At 42.7% G+C, this 21,488-nt stretch overlaps 2 protein-coding genes across 5 annotated transcripts in view; both read right to left on the bottom strand.

Moving 5' to 3' along the window:
• The window catches only part of ZNF445 (zinc finger protein 445), a 38,180-nt gene extending 18,007 nt beyond the window's left edge, over positions 1-20,173 (bottom strand). The window contains exons 1-2 of one of the 4 annotated variants that reach the window (XM_074312530.2): positions 20,076-20,173; positions 17,088-17,198 (exon numbers count right to left, since the gene is read on the bottom strand). The gene's annotated coding sequence lies outside the window, so the exon portion shown is untranslated. Of the gene's footprint in view, positions 1-860; positions 972-3,727; positions 4,095-17,087; positions 17,199-20,075 lie in introns of those variants that run through there. The other 3 variants (XM_074312529.2, XM_088798211.1, XM_074312527.2) reach the window with 3 other exon arrangements.
• LOC109443559 (uncharacterized) lies at positions 10,222-20,152 on the bottom strand. Its single transcript, XM_019724100.3, has 2 exons — positions 20,076-20,152; positions 10,222-13,325 (listed from the first exon to the last, which is right to left on the bottom strand). The coding sequence occupies exons 1-2, from the start codon at positions 20,101-20,103 to the stop codon at positions 11,869-11,871; spliced, it is 1,485 nt and encodes a 494-aa protein (XP_019579659.3). The 5' UTR covers positions 20,104-20,152; the 3' UTR covers positions 10,222-11,868.
• Positions 20,174-21,488: the final 1,315 nt, after the last annotated feature.

The raw sequence follows: 21,488 nt of genomic DNA, 5'->3' as shown, positions 1-21,488 counted from the left end.
CACTCAGGCTAAAGACAATGAATTCGGGGTCAGAGAAGTATTTTGAATATTGCACCCACAGGAAATATACATGACAATGACCTGTCTCAGGAATTTGGGGCCCACAGTGAAATTTTCACCAAAAATAAGCCTCCAGGCTGTTGTATTCTGAAGCAGCTGTCAGAAATGTCCAAAGAGGTCAGTGAAGCATTTGGAAAGAGGTGAGAAGACTGACAAACAGGAAAATGAGGGTGACTGCCTGGGACTACAACCAAGGACGGCAGGTCTTCAAAGAAAGGGCCAGCCCAGCCTCTGCCACCATGAACATGGGTAAACCTAAATACCTCCTGGCCCTTTCAAACTCAGAATGAAAGACTCAGAGCACAGGAAAGAGGTGGGAGCCAGTGAGCGGAACCTGCCCTATTCAATTCAGGTATCCTAATGCAGCAGGGTCCTCCGTGTCCCAACTAGCTTTTGAGGACGGAAGAAAAGCTTCATTCATCAACTTGTTAACATTCTACCACAGATGTGAGCCCTGGGGCCCTGGAAACCTCAGCTGGGTCACACCTCTTCTCCCAGACCTTCATACCTTAACCCATTCTCATTCCACAATGAAAATGACTTTGAGAAGACCAGGGAAAATCCCAAGCAGTCCACTGGCCATTTTCCAGGGACACTTTCTTCTGTTTGTTATTTTGCTTCTTCAATTCATATGCAATGTCATTTTATTGTTTGCTTTCCTTTTCAAGTCCCCATTAAATAGTCCCTTATTCTCTGGTTTGTCCTACCAGTGTGAGGGTACATAGGTTTATTTTACACACTGATAATAAGCAAACAAGAAAGACTGCTTCCAGTACATATTATAAATGTTAAAATAATACACAAATATCTCAATTAAGAAATAATCTCAAACTCAGTGCCCAAAACTTGGCTTCTAAATACCATCTTGCAGTAAACAGAACCAGGGGTCTTTGGAGAAGTGGTTGCCAGCGCTGGGGAGAGAAGATACAAGATGAGTATTCTGCGGTGCCAGAGTGTCAGGGAGACACACAATAAATATGGGGGCACTTGAAGAGCAAGCAGGAGCCAACCGCAGAGAGCTCCCAATGCCCAAAGCTACAATGATGTAAGCAACAGAATAAACAACAGCAGCACTGCATTATAGGCCAAAGAATAAATGACACATACAACTCACACAGAGATATAATAAAAAAACAAAACAGGGAGAAGGCACAACTCTTCCTCACAAACAATTCCAGTTAATGAATGGAGAAAGAACCACAGAAATGAAAGTCACCATTTAATAACTGCTGCAGGCAAGATCCATCAAGGAATTGGTGGGTGAAAGTTAAGGAGAAACAGGATATTTCTATGCAAAATCTCAAAGTATAGTCCCCCAAATACTTACTAATTACAAGGGAAAGACAGTAAGTATCGTTACAGTGGTGAAACCTGGCAGGCACCATGGGATCAAGATCAGTATCACCAGTAATAAGACAGAACGGCATTATCCTCAATCAAGCAGAAGAAAACATAACAAAACCATATTGACGGTCATTCTAAAAACACTACTACGAAATACGTCAGAAGTATCGATGTCACGAAAAACAGGAAAAGCCTGAGTGAGGCACTGCCACAGATTGAAGGAGGTAAGGAGACACGACAACTAAAGGAAATGAAGAATTCTACATTGGATCCTGGAACACAAAAGGTCATTAGACAGAAACTGACGAACTCGGATTAAACTCAGAAGTTTAATCAATCACGTTGTACCACTGTAAATTTCTTAGGTTTGATGACTGTACTATAGTTATGCAAGGTATTAACTTTAGGCAACTGGCTAAAGAGTATAAGGGAACTCTGTACAGTTCTGAAACCCTCCCTATGTCTATACTTATTCAAAATAAAAAGGTTTGAAATTGAAAACGTTTCAGCTGTTATCCTTTTTTTCTGACTTATTTCCATCTTCACGATTTAGGATTAACTCAGCAATCAAGGACACTAAATACAGTCAGTTCTTATCTCCTCCAATTGGGATTCATTCTTTCATTAATATAACAGGTGGGTGAGAACAACTACTATGTCCCAGGCACTAAAGTCACAGCAGTGAATACAGCACACAAAACGCACTGCCTGGAGGACCTTATGGGAAGACAATGAAATAAAATACACAGTATGTCAGACCATGACAGGCGCTGTGTATGTAGTAAATAAAACAAGGAAAGAGGAGAAGAAAAAGTCTAAGATCAGGGAGGGAAAGTGTAAGCTCAAAAATTCAGTCCTATCGAGCGCGTCACCATGAAGGAGCTCTTTCCGAGTGTGTGATATAAAAACTCTGGAGCCTGCAGGATAGAGTTATGTTCACTATGCTTTCTTCATTTTCACTCACAAGCAACTCTCTGACATCACAGAAAGCTGATACACTAACACCCCCTGGGGATCAGGAGCCACAGAAAACTTAATGGTGCAACACAGTATTTTGGATGCTTTTGTCAGTTCCCTTTTTAAGCACATAGTGAGGTTTATCTTCAAAACATTCCCATCCTTTCAGCTTAAGTTAGGATTACTTATTTAACCAGAATTTGTCTGCCTTTCTTCAGCATTAACATAACAGCAAGAGCAGCTTCACTGGTCAGTCCCAGAGTATGCAGATACCCACGTGTCTATACCAGATGGAAGTTCCCTAAAACCCTTCATCAAAACTTGGCTAAAACCACTCGTCATTTCCTTGCAAAATAACCAACTAGTAGAATGAGTCGTCACTTTTGAACTACAAATGGTTTGAAACCGAATGGTGTTCTTTCCTGGCTACCACTTTTAACTTAGGAAGGAGACTATTTTTGATTTCTTAGGCCTGTGCAAGTCAGAAGACGGTACAGCGGCTTTAGGTTAGAGATGCACCTTATTTTTTAAAAACTCCATTTTACATACTCCTCTTTCATTTTGAAACCAGACAAGCACCGTAATAAATAAGATTTTCCTATTTTCTCCACAAACGTTGTTTGTTGAACATGTACAGCCTCATGTACTGTGTACTATGGGAAATTAACTGCAAACAAAATGTTTTCTTTTAATTATACTTGCAAAAATGTCGTAGTGGTTTCCTAAGGCTAGCACCAAAATTAACCAATGTATGACCAAATGCATTCTGCAAATTAAAATTATTAAATATAATTTTCAAACAGCAATGGTATAAATGTAGTTAATGCTAGAGTTATACACTCTAAAATGGTTAAAATAGTACATTTTTATGTATCATATGGAAAATGTTATGCGTATTTCATCACAGTATTGTTTTATCACAAGTTTTCAAAAGCAACAATATGATCCCGCTTCATAATAAAAATTGAGTTTGCATAATTATGCACAAATTTTAAAATGACAGGAAGATTCCTGATGGAAACATTTGCGGATTGCAGTTACTTTTACTTTTCTTACACACCCCCGTCACCTAATCGGCCGTAATGAGTACGCTTTGTTTGCATAATTGGGAGAAAAACGAAAGGCAGGGAACCATTACTCCCAACTCCCTCCCCCGGGCGCCCCAGGCGGGGAAGCGCTCCCAGACCCGCCCTCACGGCGGCGGGGAGGCGATCCCGGGCCAGCGCAGCCGCCCCCGGCGCAGCCTCCAGGCCGGGCCTCACCGCCACGCCACTCCCGGCAGGGCTGGCCGCCCCCGCCGCACTCCCGCAACCCCGCGCCAGCACACCGGCCCCCGACGCCCGCCGTCCCCGTTTGGGCTACTCACCGCCTCCCGCAGCACCGACAGTGGATCCTCCGGTCGCAACCGCCGGCCTCGCGCCTGTCTTAACTCCCGACCCGGTCGCGCACGCGCGTTGGCGCCCGGGGCCTCGGCAGACTCTCTAGGAACCTTGGAGGGTCAACGTCTCGACTCCTCCCCGGTTCCAGTGCAGTGATGGCCAGCCCCTGGACCACCCGGCGCTCGTCCCCACCTCTCCCGCTGGACGCCTGCCCTCCACTCTCTGATACCCATTGGAGTCCCAGAGCTCTATCATCCTTGGCCTGTTTCCCCACTTCCCTCCCAATTTGTGTGTGCCCTACTGCCCCGACCAGCGGGGCATTCAACAGAGACCGGAGACACCCTGAAAAGAGAAAATAGGAGGTGCGAAGAAATGGAGGCAAGACAGAATTCCGATCAAGCCTCAAATTTTTATTGTAATGGGGATAGATATATATGTGTGTGTAGAAAGGGGAAGTGGTACACGTCACTGAGGAGGTGCTGTGAGTTATGACCTTACATGGATAGGCAAACCAGAATTGTTACCACCAGGATCTATTTTTGGCTTCAGGCCAACGGTCTGACTTCCTGCTATGCAGGATTTTTCTGTGAAGGCAAGGTTCCTTTGCCTGGGTCCCAGCACCCTACTGCTCTTGGGTCTTCCCTATCCCCAGCGAAGTCTAGGATCCAAAGCCAGAGGTCAAAATAGAGACCAGCTGATAAGGTTCTGGCTGGAAGCAGCTGAAGGGGTCATTCATTACTCCCTGGGGCCCCCTTCAATGAGAGGAAAGAGATCCGAAGGGATAGTTGTTTCCAGGACGACTTGTTCCCCATCCTCACAAGCAGGGGTGCTTTTTCATTCCCAGCCACAGGCACATAAAACTGTAAGGGTGAAATTCAGGGAATCAGTAACGCAGTTAGACTTAGCTAGTTTGCAGTTTGACCCACCGCATAGCTTGCTATCTAGTCACCCGTAATTAAACCTAGTTTGTTTGCAGTTTGATCCATTCTGATATTCAGCTGTTTTCTCTTTGTTTCTCCCTTCACTGATTAACTGAAGAACTGTTTGTTCCCTTTCTCAAGTAAACCCATACCTCATTAATTAACAATATCCTAACCTGGGAAAGAGCAACTTCTTAATCCTCACCGACACCGGAATCCAATCTACAACTTCTTGCAGTTTTTATTGGTGGTGCATAATCCCAGGCCTCAATGGCCAAGTTCGAGTCCAGAGTCTGGAGATAATATTATCTTCAAACAGACGAGACCCCAGAAAGGATGTCAGCGCTCAGATCTGCCTGATTGACTCCCCCTTTCCTATATAAGCAAAAGCTAACCTGAAATTAGGTGCAGCGGTCCACTCTCAGCCTCTGGACTCTGCCGGCACGACCTCACAGGTGTTTCTCTCCTTGCTACTTGAGGTAGCCATCATCTTTGGACACTGCCATGGGCCTTCTCTCTCTGCCCTAACTTTAATAAAAACGTCCTTTGTACAGTCTGTGAATGCCTTCACCTTTTGCGAACGACCAGGGGTTAATTCGCCACAACGACAAAAACTTGACCTCCGCACACCTCCAGCCTTTTCTCCTGTTAATAACGAACAAAATTCAACTGAGTAGATGTTTTAAATCTTACAGGGGGTGGCGGGGGTTATTCAGGCAGATTACCTAACTAATGCTGATCAGGAAATTCTTGACTTATTAAAGACAATAGGCCCACAATGGAGTTGCTAATGCTAAGCCCCATGTCACGGACACTTAATTTAGTTTTGGCTCTCCCAGAAATTAAATTTTTAAATCAATCAGGAATTTCCTGGTCAGCATTAGTTAGATATTCTGCCTGATAAACATCTCCCGTCCATCTCCTATAAGGAAAGTGAAACAGGGCCCAGTTGGGACTCCCACAAAAGAGGCCTTGCAATGTCCCTGGCCTCGCCTCTCTCCGCCCTAGAGCTTAACAATGGAAAAACCCCCTCCTTGCAGTTTGAGCTTGGAATGTCCCCTGTCCAGTTTCTTGCTTTAGATAATTACGCTGAAACTTGTGCTGGCTTATGATTACAGTACCCCTTGCTGATGATCACAATACCCCTTGCCCACTGATCACAATCTCTATGGCCTGGCATTCTTTCCAGGTTACTGTCATCACCACTCCTGGGTTGATGACCACATTGGAGAGTCACATCACCTGCGGGAAGACTCCATGCAGACCTCTGGAACACAATGTGGCCCCTGAAGGAATGCCCAGATTTTCCCTGAAATATCCCAGGCTGGTCTGAGAATGTTAAGGCAGTTTTTGGAGGTGTTAACCCGCTGCCTTCTCAGACCACCGGTGCTCTGATAATAAACACTTAATTCTATGACCCAACTCCTGTGTCGGTCTATTGGCGGAGCGGCGCAGGCAGCAAGAGCCCCGGACTTGTCTGGCCTCTGGTTTCAAAAGTAACCTTATAATAACCAATCCACTTTTTTGCCTAGTGTAACTTGTTTCTGTTCCCTTCAGCTTGTAAATCTCTTGGCTTGTATAGCATTTCAGAGTTCCATTCTATCTGCTAGACTGGATGTTCCCCAATTCATGAATCGCTGAATTTTAAATTTTAAAATATGAATTTTGTGAAATCAGCAAGGTTTCAGTGAGTTTAGAGATTTTGGGTTTGATAATCCCATTAGTTCTTTCAACCTTGTCTGATAATGGAGGGTGATAAGAGACAGTGGTAATTCCAAGAAGTCTGCATGGTTTTAGTTAAACCTCATGATTGTCCCAATGAAGAGGGTGCTTCAGTAGCTAGATATTGTGGAGGGTATATCCCAAGTGGGAAACACACTTTCCAATAGTTCCTTTGCCACTGTGAGAGTGTCAGCCTTGAGGCAAGGGAAGGCTTCAACTGATCCAGAAAACATATATACAATAACAAGAACATATTGCTAACCCGTACTAGGTGGCAGTCGAATGAAGTCCATTTGCAGGTACTCAAATGGTCCAGAGGAAGGTTTGAGGCATCTGGAAACAAAAAGTTTCTCCAAGATTATGAACCTGCAAGGTCAGATTGGTGGCAAACAGCTTTCACAATTTTATAGAAGTCTCCCCACCAATATTTATTTAGTTTGAGTCAGCAATAGCATAGCTGGTGACTGAATGCAAGAACCAGAAGCTGGGATTTACCAGGAAGCTGGGGAGAACCAAGCGGCCATCCTGGGTCTTCCATAGCCCTGAATTTACAACCAGTTTGCCCACTGAGATTTCTCCAATTCACGAGCAGACTGTTGCCATGTCTCAAGGACTTCAGGATGACAAAAAGCAGCCTGGCAACAAGGGGTCATGTTTTCAAAAACAGAATGGACTTCATTTATATGTGCCACAACCCTGTGGACGGAAAAGGAGCCACATATTAAACCTGACAATCTCAGGAGACTGAAAATAACCACATAAGAAGGCGTGAGCATAAAAAATTTCATAATGGGGCGGCCGGTTGGCTCTGTTGGTTAGAGCACAGTGCTCATAACACCAAGGTTGCCAGTTCGATTCCTACCTGAGCCAATGAGCTGCACCCTCCACAACTAGATTGAAAACAATGGCTTCACTTAGAGCTGAGCTGCTGATAGGCAGCCGGTTGGCTCAGTTGGTTAGAGCACAGTGCTCAAAACACCAAGGTTGCCGGTTCAATTCCCACATGGGCCAGTGAGCTGCACCCTCCACACTGAAAACGATGACTTGACTTGGAGTTGACGGGTCCTGGAATAACACAGTTCTGCAATAAAAATTTATAAAAATTTCGTAACTAAGTGGGCCATGGCAGGAAGTTATATCTTTAACCAAAAGCGTCCTTCATAAAGTTAATCTGTGCCTCTAAGTGGGCCTGTCTATTGTCTTTTTGCACCTAAAATGACACCCTTGGAACGTCAGTAATCCCTTTTTCCAGACCAGAGCAAGACTGTACAGAATCCCTCATTATTATTCTTGTCCCTTGATTAAGATCTCTATGTGAACTATTAACTATCCTGTACCCATGTTGGGAAAGAAGTACCTGTCTCTCCAATTTACTTTTATCCAACCCCAGAGATTTCCGCACTTTGCTTTCTCCCACGTCCTTAATGTATCACCAATGCATTTCATGTAACCCTCCTCCTTTTATTCAATGTATAAAATAAGCTGCAAACCATTTCACTGAACATTTTCTCAATCTGTTGAGATTTTGCTTCCTGGCCATTGTCAGTTTGGCTCAAATAAACTCATACACCAGGGAGACTACAGTGATGGCTATGAGGAGAACACCAAGAGACTGAAGTATGCTTCTGCGCCAGGGACCCCATGGACCAAACCAGTTCATATCAAGTAATGTACCTGAAGAAAGTATCAGTCTGTTTTAGCCAATTGGCTTGGTTAATTTCTTATATTTGCAATAGTACTAGAGGTATTGATCCCGGTACACCAAGAGGTATTTGCTATGGCACAGGCTCCTTGTTCACCGAAAAGCAATTTTATTATCTAAAACCACATAAACAAGAAAGCCTCGCGACTTTTGTTGTGCAGCTATGGCCTTGGTGGTAAACTCGGCAACAATTGCCAGAGTAAGGAGCATTGTTACCTCATGCACTAACAGTTAAAGCAAGTAGGAAAAAGGCAAAAGGAATACAAGGTTTCCTATTGGAGATGAAGATTGATCAGTAATCTTGGGAGAGTTGTCCACCTCAAGACGTCCTCTGCTTCAGGGCAGGGAACTCCTGCCCAGATCTAAAGTCAATTTTAACTTTAGATCTCCAGCTGGTGTGCAGGTCCAAGAGTCTGTAGGAGCCCTTTTTAATTCAGAGATATGGACCCAAGGTTCAAGGCCCTGAAGTGTGGCTGTTATGAGGAGTGACGAGGATCTGGTATGGACACTTTCAATAAGGTTCAAGGACAGTTTACTTGTTAGCGATTCCAAGTCAGAAGAGTGGGAGAAAGTTGGCAAGATTAGTTTGGAGAGTTGTAGCCAGATACCCAGAAAAATTTAGGATACAGTCCAGTTTACAGGTAGATAAGAAAACCTCAAAGAACATGAATGAATAGGACTAGAATCTGATATTCACAAGGGTATGCTATAGCTTTTTACTAAAATATAATTTTTCTCTTTACAGTTACTCCCATGTTTAGCGAAGACGATCACAATAAGACTGATTTGTTAGCAAAATAACTCGTCTTATTAAACTTGGCTTGATTATTTACATAAGTGCAACAAGAATAGTGATTGACCATATAGTCATTTAAAAAGTCTGCTTTGTGAAATTTTTCATAAGGAATCTTAGATTGAACTTTTAAAAGCCTCTTGAGGCTAGGAAGCCATGCCAAGGACTTGCCAGACGTTGCTGAAATACCAATAGATTTGGGTTAATTCTTCATTTCTTGAAGTTCCAAAATATCTTGATTTCCCTGGGGCTGCCAGGAAGTCTAGGAACCCTACCAGCAAGACAGCAGATTTTTCCAAGGGACTTTATCAGCTCCATAAAATCAACCTTAGTATCTTAAAACTGTCTGGTCATATCTGATTTTATGCACATCATTTTAAAATATGACATTCCAAAGCCTTGGTTAATATAACACGTGTAGCCAATGTGTTCTGTTATAAGGAGAACAGATTTTAATGAATTTATGCAAACAACTAATCCATAAAAATAAAAATACTTACTAAGAGTTTCATAATTCTGGAGGGAATAAGGAGAAAAATAGAAATGTTTTAATTCAGTCTACAAAGGTATAATTTACGAAATTGCTGTAAATTACATATAACTTAAAAGAAAAAAAAATTTCCTTAAATCTAGAAAACAAAACCTTAAAGAACTAGCATGTTTCAAACAAAAAGTCATAAAAATTATAATTATCCTTATCAATTATTTATTCTTCTTCTTGAATCCAGTTTTTTCATTAGAGTTCTGGAGATTCATACCTAGTTTAGTTAAAGTGGCATTAAAGTTATCAGAAACCTGTATTCTAGAGTATGTGTCAGAGGCCTTTTCATAAATCTCTCTGAAGATAAAGCAGTTCTGCAAAAGCATCAGAGTAAAACAGTAACTGTCTGTAAATGACTACAACACTTTTTAAAATTGCCATGGTTAGAGAGATGATAAGAGCTCACTTGATAAGGAAATTTAGTTCTTTGCCTGGCATACAATACCAACTAGACAAAGATGATACTGACAAATTTCTATGAACTTTAAACAATTTTTGGATAGCCTATAATAGTAGTATTTATCCATACACATGTAACCTAATAATTATCATTTTTCATTTGACAATGCATCCCATGTAATTTAACATGCCAAATAAAGCTAGTTTCACATCTCTTTTATTTTAGACCCCAATATACATTCTAACCATGTCTGAGCTGTCTGTCCCAGAATCACATCTAATTCTTATTTTCTTGAGCCTCAACACTTTTCCCCCTTCCATTGTCTCCAAAACATAAATCACAGCTCACAAAATCCTCACTTCTCCAGGTTCATACTTGACATTGTCCCTCTAACTTCTTTCTCCTCCTTTATCACAGTTGATCCTATGGTCCTGCTAAGAGGAAGGGGGTGGACACCAGAGGCAAAGGTGCCCAACCCTGGGGCCCAACTGTAATGGTGAAATAAAAAAGTTGTTCAAGCTTATGTCTTATACATGACTGTAGAAAGAGAGGAAATCCTCGGAAAATAGTCCAGAAAATAATTACAGTAATTAAGGGTGCACGTCTCACCTTGAAGTTAGATGACAGTTGCAGGTAGACAGAACTAGTTGATAAGGAAATCAGACTATGTTGACTCTACTATCTTGCAACAAAACAGATCACTGTGAATTCCAATCTTCCAAGAATGCTTCTGAGACTTCTAATCTTCTTTACCACAGCCATGAAAGAAAGGTCTTCTTTGCAGTGAATTTTGAGGCAATTCTTAACTTGTTTACTTAGGCAGCAGGGTAGAGCCAGCTAGTTCAACACTGGAGTCAGTGTGCAGGGAAAAGTGCTTATCAATGGGACACGACTGCCAACTTCAATACCTAGATACACACACACACACACACACACACCAAAACTTTTTTTCTTTTTTTTTTTTTTTTGTTATTTCTTCACACACACCAAAACTCAAACAAAAATCCAAGAGCTCTTTGAGGTGGTGATAACAGTAGTAAGACTCCCAGGGGGTACAAGTGAAAAATATGAATGTGGCATTTCTATGACATCCTATGGTATCCATCTTTAAAATTGTTGGTCCAGTGGTGGGAGGGGAATTCATGCCCAGTTTTAAAATGGTTCAGTTGGGGAGTTGAGTTTTTAAAAATTATTTAACTAGAACAAATTATTATCTATCTGCAAATGAAAAATATACCATACCCAACTTCAAAGAGCCTACATTAAATTGGTATGAATGTATACACATATGCATTAAGATGACAATAACAAGGCAACTTATTAGTTATTATCAAATTAATGCATATGTGTATACATTCACACCAACAGCTAACTGCAGTTTAAAAAGTAAAAAATTGTAAAAACTGCAATTACTTTTGCACCAACCTAATAATAACTGCAAATTGTAGTACAGACTAATTCAAAATTTGAGGTCAAATCAATAGAGGTTTAGAAGGAATGAAGAAGCATTGCGAGAACAAAGTTTTTCACAAATGAGCTGGATCTTAAAAGGTTCTGACGGACAGAGATTAGCAAGCAGGAAGAAGAAAAGGTTTTCTAGTAGGGAACACAAATAATGAGGGTCTACATTATTGAGGAGAATAATAATAATGAGGAGAAGTTTTAAAAGGGCCACAGCAAGGAGAAAGAAAATGAATCAGTCTTGGAGAATGCCTTTATGAAATTGATGAAAAGGAGGAGGAATAGAAAAGAAATAATCTCTATCCTTAAGAACTACACAATCTGATTACAGGATGAATAACTAAGAAATGAGATTGATTTTAAACAGAAAAATGAGAGAAAAAAAAAAAGGAAATCCTAGAAGGAGATGAAATGTGCAGTCCTTACTTCTCCAACACTGTTAGTCCCTCTCCCACCTCCATGACCCAGCAGACAGCATTTAGGGAATGGCCCACTTTGATTAAAGGTCCCAAAAAAACAGGTTGAGCATACGTCTTACAAAGAAAGCTTAATTCAAAGTTCCTTGCTCTCTGTCTTGAAAACATATGCATTAAGAAACTGAACGCGCCAGTCCTGAGTGGTTCTCTCCAGTGTGAGTTCGCTGGTGGTGATTAAAAGTGGAACGCTGACTGAAGGCTTTCCCACACTCAATACATTCATAGGGTTTTTCTCCGGTGTGCACTCTAAGGTGGACAGTGAGCTGTGAGCTGTCACTAAAGGCTTTCCCACAGTCATTACATTTATAGGGCTTCTCCCCAGTATGGGTTCTCTGATGTACCATAAGACTAGAATTGTGACTGAAGACCTTCCCACACTTATTACATTCATAAGGTTTCTCACCAGTATGAATTCTCTGGTGTATAATGAGGTATGAGTTTTGATTGAAGGATTTCCCACACTCATTACATTTATAGGGCTTTTCACCTGTGTGAAGTCTCTGATGTCGAATAAGACTTTTACTCAGGCTGAATGCCTTACCACACTCACTACATTCAAAAGGTTTTTCTCCAGTATGAATTCGCTCATGGTCAGCAAGCTGAGAGTTCTGATTGAAGGCTTTCCCACACTCCTGACATTTGTAAGGTTTTTCCCCACTATGGAGGCGCTGATGTCGAATAAGACTTTTATTCCGACTGAAAGCCTTGCCACAGTCATTACACTCATAAGGCTTCTCCCCAGTATGGATTCTCTGATGGTCAATAAGATTTCTATTAGAACAGAAAGCTTTCCCACACTCATTACACTTGTAGGGTTTCTTGCCAGTGTGAAGTACCTGATGTCGGACAAGATTTTTATTCCGAGTAAAGGTTGCTCCACACTCATTGCATTCATACGGTTTCTCCCCTGTATGGGTTCTTTGATGGTCATAGAGTTTGGAACTCTCATTGAAAGCTTTTCCACATTCGTTACATTTATATGGTTTCTCCCCATTGTGGAGTCGCTGGTGTTGAATGAGGTGGGAGCTGTGCCGATAGGTCTTCCCACACTTGCTGCATTCATAGGGCTTTTCCCCTGTGTGGATTCTGAGATGAACTATGAGCTGAGAGGTCTGCCTGAAGGTCTTACCACACTCATTACACTCATAGGGTTTCTCCCCAGTGTGGATTCTCTGATGGCCAATAAGGTGTGAACTCCAATTGAAAGCTTTGCCACATTCATTACATTGATAGAATTTCTGTGCCTTCAGAACTCCTTGACGTTCTGCAGGACTGGAGGGCAGATCTGGCCGTTCTTCAAGTTCCTTATATTCATCACATCCATCTTTGGTGGATTTATTTTTATCCTCACATGTTCTTTCCAAGAAACCACCTTCCGGTTGGCTCCCTTCCTCATCTGAGTGTTGCACTTCTAGCTTCTCTAAAGCATCTTCACAGGTACCTGCAGCCTCTGGTCCGCCAGGAGCCACCCCATAGAGGCCTCCTGATGTCCCATCAGAAGATGACTTTGATCCTTTAGAAATTTCCTGCTTCAGAGGCAACTCTGAACTCTCCATCCCAGTCTCCCTCGCTGCCAAGAGAAAGAAGAAAACAGCTTTAACTCATTTTTTGTTCTACTGAGGAAACAGAATCATCAGGAGTCCACACACCTCAAAAAAAAACTTCACATTACAGGTAAGGAATGAGGTGATATCAAGAACATGAGAGAAAATGAGAAATTACATTTCTTCATGAACAGAAAGACAAAGAGTGGGCAGATGGCCGTAGATGAGGGTGGACAAAGAGCAATCAGGACAGACAGAGGTGGATGTACCACAACCAAGTGAGAAGGATAATTGGAAGGCAAGTGTTTGAGAAGGATGTGATAGCCTGTTGACCCTAGAGCTGGACCCAGGCAATCAGAGGCCCCTTACCCCCCTCCCCTGTCCTTGGAATGTTCAATCTACTTGCCTTCCCCAGGCTAGAAGCTTCCCAAGTATGCAGCCTGGGGACAGTAATGTGATGTTGAACCATCTGAACAGTATATAAGGTGTGATTTTAAAATACAGTAAATAGTTAAATAAAAATTTTACAGTAAAAGACATTGCCATTAATCCACATCAAAATACTCCCCCTTGCTTTAAACATACTTATCCCATTGTGCTTTTCACTTTCTGAAGCAGTTCTGGAAGTCCTCTTTCGTGAGTGTCTTTAGTTGCACTGTCATGGCTGCTTTAACATCCTGAATCATTTTGACTTTGGGGAAGAGCCAGAAGTCACATGGTGCCACATAATGAATAAGGTAGAAGAGGACACACTATAATGTTTTTATTTGACAGAAATTGCCTATACCAGAAGCAGTGTATGACACGGAGCGTTGTCATAATAGAGGATGAAACCATTTGCCCATATGTTAATATGTTGTACGTGATCCATGATTTACGGCACACTTTAAAACACACCTTCTCTCAACCGCAGCTCATACCCAAATGACTGAACCGAACAAGTTGAAACTTGTCACACACTGCTCCTAAGGTTCGACATGCCACTTCCCGTATTGAAGATCCCTGCCTTTCCGTTGGATGGCACTCAGCAGCAGCATTCCCCATATTATTTTATCACAACGGAAAGGCTCCATGTCACACATCACTTCTGGTACGGCAATTTCTGTCAAATAAAAACATTACAGTGTGTCCTCATCCACCTTATTCACTGGATCTGGCACCGTGCAACTTCTGGCTCTTCCCCAAAGTCAAAATGACCATGAAAGGTAAACGTTTTGAATCGATTCAGGACATCACGGCAACCATTAAAGCGCAACTAAGATATTCACAAAAGAGGACATCCAGAACTGCTTCAGAAAATGGCAAGAACGATGGGATAAGGGTGTTCTAAGTGAGGGGGAGTATTTCGAGGGGGATTAATGGCAACGTGTCTTTTACTATAAAAATTTATTTTTTATTTAAACATTCACCGTATTGTGTGATCACACCTCATACGTGACTGGACCTAGTTAAGGCCTCTACTTAAACTTTTAGGATAATGGGGGGCAGATGCAAAGATCTACTCATGCTGAAGCCACCCAAGAAAAGCCTCCTATGTAAGTTCCTCTGCTTCTTAAACAGGCCACCTACCATCTGGAGTGGTCTGCCTCTTTCTTCAGTCATTTTTTCACCTCCGTGTATAGGGGCCAGTTTAGGATTTCACCCAGGAATCTCCTGAGGTTATAAACCAACACCAACAAACCAGATTGTAAATAATGGTAGGATCTTGCAGAAGTAACTTAGATGTTATTTCTCCTTAGTAAAATTATAAACTCTAAGGTCCTTTCGAACCATTACATTGTATGCTTCTGTGGTTCTCAGCAAAAATGTTGGATAAGAGTGAGCAATGCCAAATACCTCAAATCAAACATGACACACAGCATGGGCAAACATGAACGTTGAAGGGAGATTTACATTATGAAGGTATGATTAGGAAAAAAGTGTAAAAAAGAAGTGATTCTGGGACAACAGGAAAGTACCAGGATTTTCAGAAGCTATAGGTTTAGAAATTCTGGGGAAAGTAATGAAGAGGAGAACAGAGTTCTAAAAGTGGGGATCCTCTAGATCCTGGAGCTCTGGACTGGTAGGAGACAGTACTGCACTCCTGTAAAAATTAAGAAGGGCATCAATAATTTTAAATATAAATCAAAATACGTCTTTGGCATCTTGATAATCTGGAATTATAAGGACTGAGCAGTTGAATATGGGTTTTTGAATTCTAGAATTTTTTAATATCAAAGCTGGGAGAAGGCAGGGCAATCATGTGTATAGCTAAACACAAAAATCTTGGTTCCTTTCAATCACATCTAAACCAAGGCTACAAATCATCATGCTACTTTAGAATGTGGAAGTTGCAGATTTCTGAATCCCTGACTCCTGAGCCCACCCTCTCCAGAGTAGGCTACTGTCCTAGACTTGTCAATCGCACAACTATCCTCACAACAGCACCTTCAAGGAAGCTGCCCTGCTCCAGTCTTTCCTGAAGGGGAAGCTAAGGCAATCATGCTGTGTGCAAAGTACGCAGCCCATCCTATGATGGACTCACCTGGCTCAGGTGACTGGACCAGGGCCAGGCAATACACCCAAGTGTACATTTTCTGTACATTAGACATCGGCCCCTGCTGTGGCCAGAGCCAAAGTTCTGCCCAAACAAGACATGATATTTCACTGCTGAACCACCCTCGGAGTCCCTGTCTAAGGAAACTCAGAACAGGAAGTAGGGCAACGTGAAGGAAACTACAAGTAAAAGCTCGAGCTGAAATGATGCGTGGAGAGAAGTCAAGCCACTAGGAGCCACAGTGAGCAGGAAGCGTGAGGTACAGAAAGTCTAATCTAGTTCAATTCAGCTAGGAGCGGCCAAAAGATTCAGAGTAAAGAGAACGGGTAGCAGTGGGAGGACAAAACAGATATGCAGGGAGCAGCCGTGTGACATTCCCAGTACAAGGACGTGTAACATTCGTTTCCTTTTGTTGCTCACGCTCCCAGGCTCCCCAGTCTCAACAGGCCCTGCTTCTCCAAGTCTGGTCTAGCAATTGGTTTGTTCAGGGTTCCCACTCCTTTAGCCTTGTTGTAAGTAACATAGCTCATTACTTACGATACGGTGAGTGGCTCTGTTCCTTACAACCACAGATTCTAACTAAACCACCCTGCCTCAACAAACATGAAAATGAGGGTGACTGCCTAGGAATACGACCAAGGACTCCAGTCTTCAAAGAAAGGGCGAACCCAGCCTCTGTAACCATGAACATGGGTAAACCTAAATACCTCCTGGCCCTTTCAAACTCAGAATGAAAGACTCAGAGCACAGGAAAGAGGTGGGGGCCAGTGAGCGGAACCTGCCCAGTTCAATCCAGGTATCCTAATGCAGCAGGGTCCTCCGTGTCCCAACTAGCTTTTGAGGACGGAAGAAAAGCTTCATTCATCAACTTGTTAACATTCTACCACAGACGTGAGCCCTGGGGCCCTGGAAACAACCTCAGCTGGGTCAGACCTCTTCTCCCAGACCTTCATACCTTAACCCATTCTCATTCCACAATGAAAATGACTTTGAGAAGACCAGGGAAAATCCCAAGCAGTCCACTGGCCATTTTCCAGGGACACTTTCTTCTGTTTGTTATTTTGCTTCTTCAATTCATATGCAATGTCATTTTGTTTGTTTGCTTTCCTTTTCAAGTCCCCATTAAATAGTCCCTTATTCTCTGGTTTGTCCTACCAGTGTGAGGGTACATAGGTTTATTTTATACATTGATAATAAGCAAACAAGAAAGACTGCTTCCAGTACATATTTTAAATGTTAAAATAATACTTACACAAATATCTCAATTAAGAAATAAGCTCAAACTCTGTGCCCAAAACTTGGCTTCTAAATACCATCTTCCAGTAAACGGAACCAAGGGTCTTTGGAGAAGTGGTTGCCAGCGCTGGGGAGAGAAGATACAAGATGAGTATTCTGTGGTGCCAGAGTGTCAGGAAAGACACACAATAAACATGGGAGCACTTGAAGAGCAAGCAGGAGCCAACCACAGAGAGCTCCCAATGCCCAAAGCTACAATGATGTAAGCAACAGAATAAACAACAGCAGCACTGCATTATAGGCCAAAGAATAAATGACACATACAACTCACACAGAGATATAATAAAAAAACAAAACAGGGAGAAGGCACAACTCTTCCTCACAAACAATTCCAGTTAATGAATGGAGAAAGAACCACAGAAATGAAAGTCACCATTTAATAACTGCTGCAGGCAAGATCCATCAAGGAATGCTAATTGGTGGGTGAACATTAAGGAGAAACAGGATATTTCTATGCAAAATCTCAAAGTATAGTCCCCCAAATATTTACTAATTACAAGGGAAAGACAGTAAGTATCGTTACAGTGGTGAAACCTGGCAGGCACCATGGGATCAAGATCAGTATCACCAGTAATAAGACAGAACGGCATTATCCTCAATCAAGCAGAAGAAAACATAACAAAACCATATTGACGGTCATTCTAAAAACACTACTACGAAATACGTCAGAAGTATCGATGTCACGAAAAACAGGAAAAGCCTGAGTGAGGCACTGCCACAGATTGAAGGAGGTAAGGAGACACGACAACTAAAGGAAATGAAGAATTCTACATTGGATCCTGGAACACAAAAGGTCATTAGGCAGAAACTGACGAACTCGGATTAAACTCAGAAGTTTAATCAATCACGTTGTACCACTGTAAATTTCTTAGGTTTGATGACTGTACTATAGTTATGCAAGGTATTAACTTTAGGCAAACTGGCTAAAGAGTATAAGGGAACTCTGTACAGTTCTGAAACCCTCCCTATGTCTATACTTATTCAAAATAAAAAGGTTTGAAATTGAAAACGTTTCAGTTGTTATCCTTTTTTTCTGACTTATTTCCATCTTCGCGATTTAGGATCAACTCAGCAATCAAGGACACTAAATACAGTCAGTTCTTACCTCCTTCAATTGGGATTCATTCTTTCATTAATATAACAGGTGGGTGAGGACAACTACTATGTCCCAGGCACTAAAGTCACAGCAGTGAATACAGCACACAAAACGCACTGCCTGGAGGACCTTATGGGAAGACAATGAAATAAAATACACAGTATGTCAGACCATGACAGGCGCTGTGTATGTAGTAAACAAAACAAGGAGGAGAAGAAGAGGTCTAAGATCAGGGAGGGAAAGTGTAAGCTCAAAAATTCAGTCCTATAGAGCGCGTCACCATGAAGGAGCTCTTTCCGAGTGTGTGATATAAAAACTCTGGAGCCTGCAGGATAGAGTTATGTTTACTATGCTTTCTTCATTTTCACTCACAAGCAACTCTCTGACATCACAGAAAGCTGATACACTAACACCCCCTGGGGATCAGGAGCCACAGAAAACTTAATGGTGCAACACAGTATTTTGGATGCTTTTGTCAGTTCCCTTTTTAAGCACATAGTGAGGTTTATCTTCAAAACATTCCCATCCTTTCAGCTTAAGTTAGGATTACTTATTTAACCAGAATTTGTCTGCCTTTCTTCAGCATTAACGTAACAGCAAGAGCAGCTTCACTGGTCAGTCCCAGAATATGCAGATACCCACGTGTCTATACCAGATGGAAGTTCCCTAAAACCCTTCATCAAAACTTGGCTAAAACCACTCCTTGTCATTTCCTTGCAAAATAACCAACTAGTAGAATGAGTCGTCACTTTTGAACTACAAATGGTTTGAAACCGAATGGTGATCTTTCCTGGCTACCACTTTTAACTTAGGAAGGAGACTATTTTTGATTTCTTAGGCCTGTGCAAGTCAGAAGACGGTACAGCGGCTTTAGGTTAGAGACGCACCTTATGTTTAAAAAACTGCATTTTTCATACTACTCTCATTTTGATACCAGACAAGCACCGTAATAAACAAGACTTTGCTATTTTTCTTCACAAACTTTGCTTGTTGAGCATTTACAGCCTCATGTACTGTGTACTACGGGAAATAAAGTGCAAACAAAATGTTTTCTTTTAATTGTACTTTCAAAAATGTCTTGGTGGTGTCCTAAGGCTAGCACTAAAATTAACCAGTGTATGAACAAATACATTCTGCAAATTAAAAGTATTATAATTTTCAAAACAGCATGGTATAAATGTACTTAATGCCACTGAATTAGACACTTTAAAATGGATAAAATGATAAAATGTTTAGTTATCTACGATAAATGTTATGTGCATTTTATCACAATACCCAAAAATTTTCTAAAAGCATTATACGAATATCAGATCATTATGTTGTAGATCTGAAACTGTTATATGTCGATTATACCTCAATAAGAAATGAATTTAAAAATAAATAAAATGTGTGAAATACATGTTTATAAAACAATATGATCCCGTTCGTATAAACATGTATATAAGTTTGCATACTTACACACAAACTTTAAAATTTTAGCAAGACTCCTGAGGAAAACGTTTGCTGATTGCAGTTACTTTTACTTTTCTTACACTCACCGGAGTCACCTAATCGTCCGTAATGAGTACCGTTTGTTTGCATAATCCGGAAAAGAGCGAAAGCAAGGAAACTATTGCCCCAGATTCCCTCCGCCGAGCGTCCCAGGCGGAGAAGCGCTCCCAGACCCGCCCTCACCGCCGCGGGAGGCGATCCCGGGCCAGCGCAGCCGCCCCCGGGGCAGCCTCCTGGCCCGGCCTCACCGCCGCCCCCACCCCGACTAGGCCAGGCGCTGTCGCTCCCTCCCGCAACCCTGCGCCCGCACAGCAGCCTTCGGCCCACCCACCCCCAGTGCCCCGCAGGACTGCTCACCACGCTCCAGGCGCCGACGGTCAGACATTCAGCTGCCCCATCCGTCCCGCGCCTCTTTCCACACGACCCGGTTGCGCATGCGCGTTGCCTCCCGGGCCTCGGCGGCCTCTCTAGGAACTTTGGAGGGCCCACGTCTTGACTTGTTCCGGGTTCCAGTGCGGTGCGGGCCAGCCCGGGGCCACCCGCGGGCACTTCCCCAATACACACTCCCTCTCCCGCTGGACGCCTGCCCTCCACTCTCTGATACCCATTCGAGCCCCAGAGCTCTATCAGCCTTGGCCAGTTTTCCCATTTCCCTCCCAATTTGTGTGTGCCCTATTGCCCTTGGGTCTTCCCTACCCCCAGCGAAGACTAGGATCCAAAGCCGGGGGTCAAAATAGACACCAGTAATATCTAGCTGATGGGTTTTGCCTGGGAGGAGTTGTTAAGGGGTCACTCATTACTTTCTGGTGACCCCCTTCAATGAGGGGAACCAAACCTTAAGGGAGGCTGGTTTCCAGGACTTTTTTCCCCATCATCACCACAACTCGCGTTACTTGCTCATTCCCAGTCACAGGCACACAAAACTTGACCTTCCCACACCTGCAGTTGTTTACTCCTATGCGTGAGGTTTAACCAGGCTCCCGTAGTGAGTAAACAGCGGTGCTGCTGGCTAATACAGGTTATCCTAAAGCAGCAGGTTTGTGGATGGATAGGCTTGAAGAAGAGCTGAAGCAGCATCAGGACGCTTCCCAGCCTCTAGGAACAAATGTCTTTTAGCAACTGGCACCAAAGAACCTGGAGGATGTGGAGCCAATGCCATAAAGTGTGCCTGTTGTCATTGCAAAAGCATGCTACAAGCTGCTGTGCAAAGGGCCAGGTCGCCATTCTGGTTACCCTCTGGTATATGTTTTCTAGTGGCAGGCCCCAGCATCTTGCCAACTGATCTTTCAGTAGGAAGGATGCCCTTCTGTTCCCTGAGGTTCTCTGCTCCACCCATCTGAACCACCCCAATGCCCCACCACCAAAGATGGAAACAGAGACTAGAGCCTGGCAACAGAGTGATGGTGATGAGGTGGAGGAGAAACCAATGGCACATTCAAACAGGGTGACTGAGAAGGATTCAAGGGGCGATTTACAAAAGGCATCAGCGTTAAAGAAACATGACGCGTGGTGGTAGAGAACCCCAGAGCTAGCTATAGCTACTGGAAGCTAACAGACAGAAGTCAGGGCCTTCAGTTGAGGGATACAGCCAACCCATAGTGCAGTATAGAGGGAGCTGGTGTAACTGCAGAACCAGCTCAAAATGGTCCTATCCTATTTAACAAGCGACTTAGTTGCTTTTCAGCGACAGCAGGCCAAAACCACAAGTCATGCAGCCAAAGCATACAGGGGGCCCTCCAGCTGCGCCAAGAACCAAAGTCTCTTCTCCCT

The sequence above is a fragment of the Rhinolophus sinicus genome, chromosome 5, assembly GCF_057876585.1.
Source record: "Rhinolophus sinicus isolate RSI-liver-muscle chromosome 5, RSI-T2T, whole genome shotgun sequence".
NCBI classification, from domain to species: domain Eukaryota; kingdom Metazoa; phylum Chordata; class Mammalia; order Chiroptera; family Rhinolophidae; genus Rhinolophus; species Rhinolophus sinicus.
This window is presented reverse-complemented; position numbering and strand designations above follow the sequence as displayed.

Coding starts and splice junctions, on each gene's coding strand:
- LOC109443559 (XM_019724100.3), bottom strand. CDS start 20,103: ATGTCTGACCGTCGGCGCCTGGAGCGTG. Junction 13,326..20,075: donor CCGTCGGCGCCTGGAGCGTG/GTGAGCAGTCCT, acceptor TTCTCTTGGCAG/CGAGGGAGACTGGGATGGAG.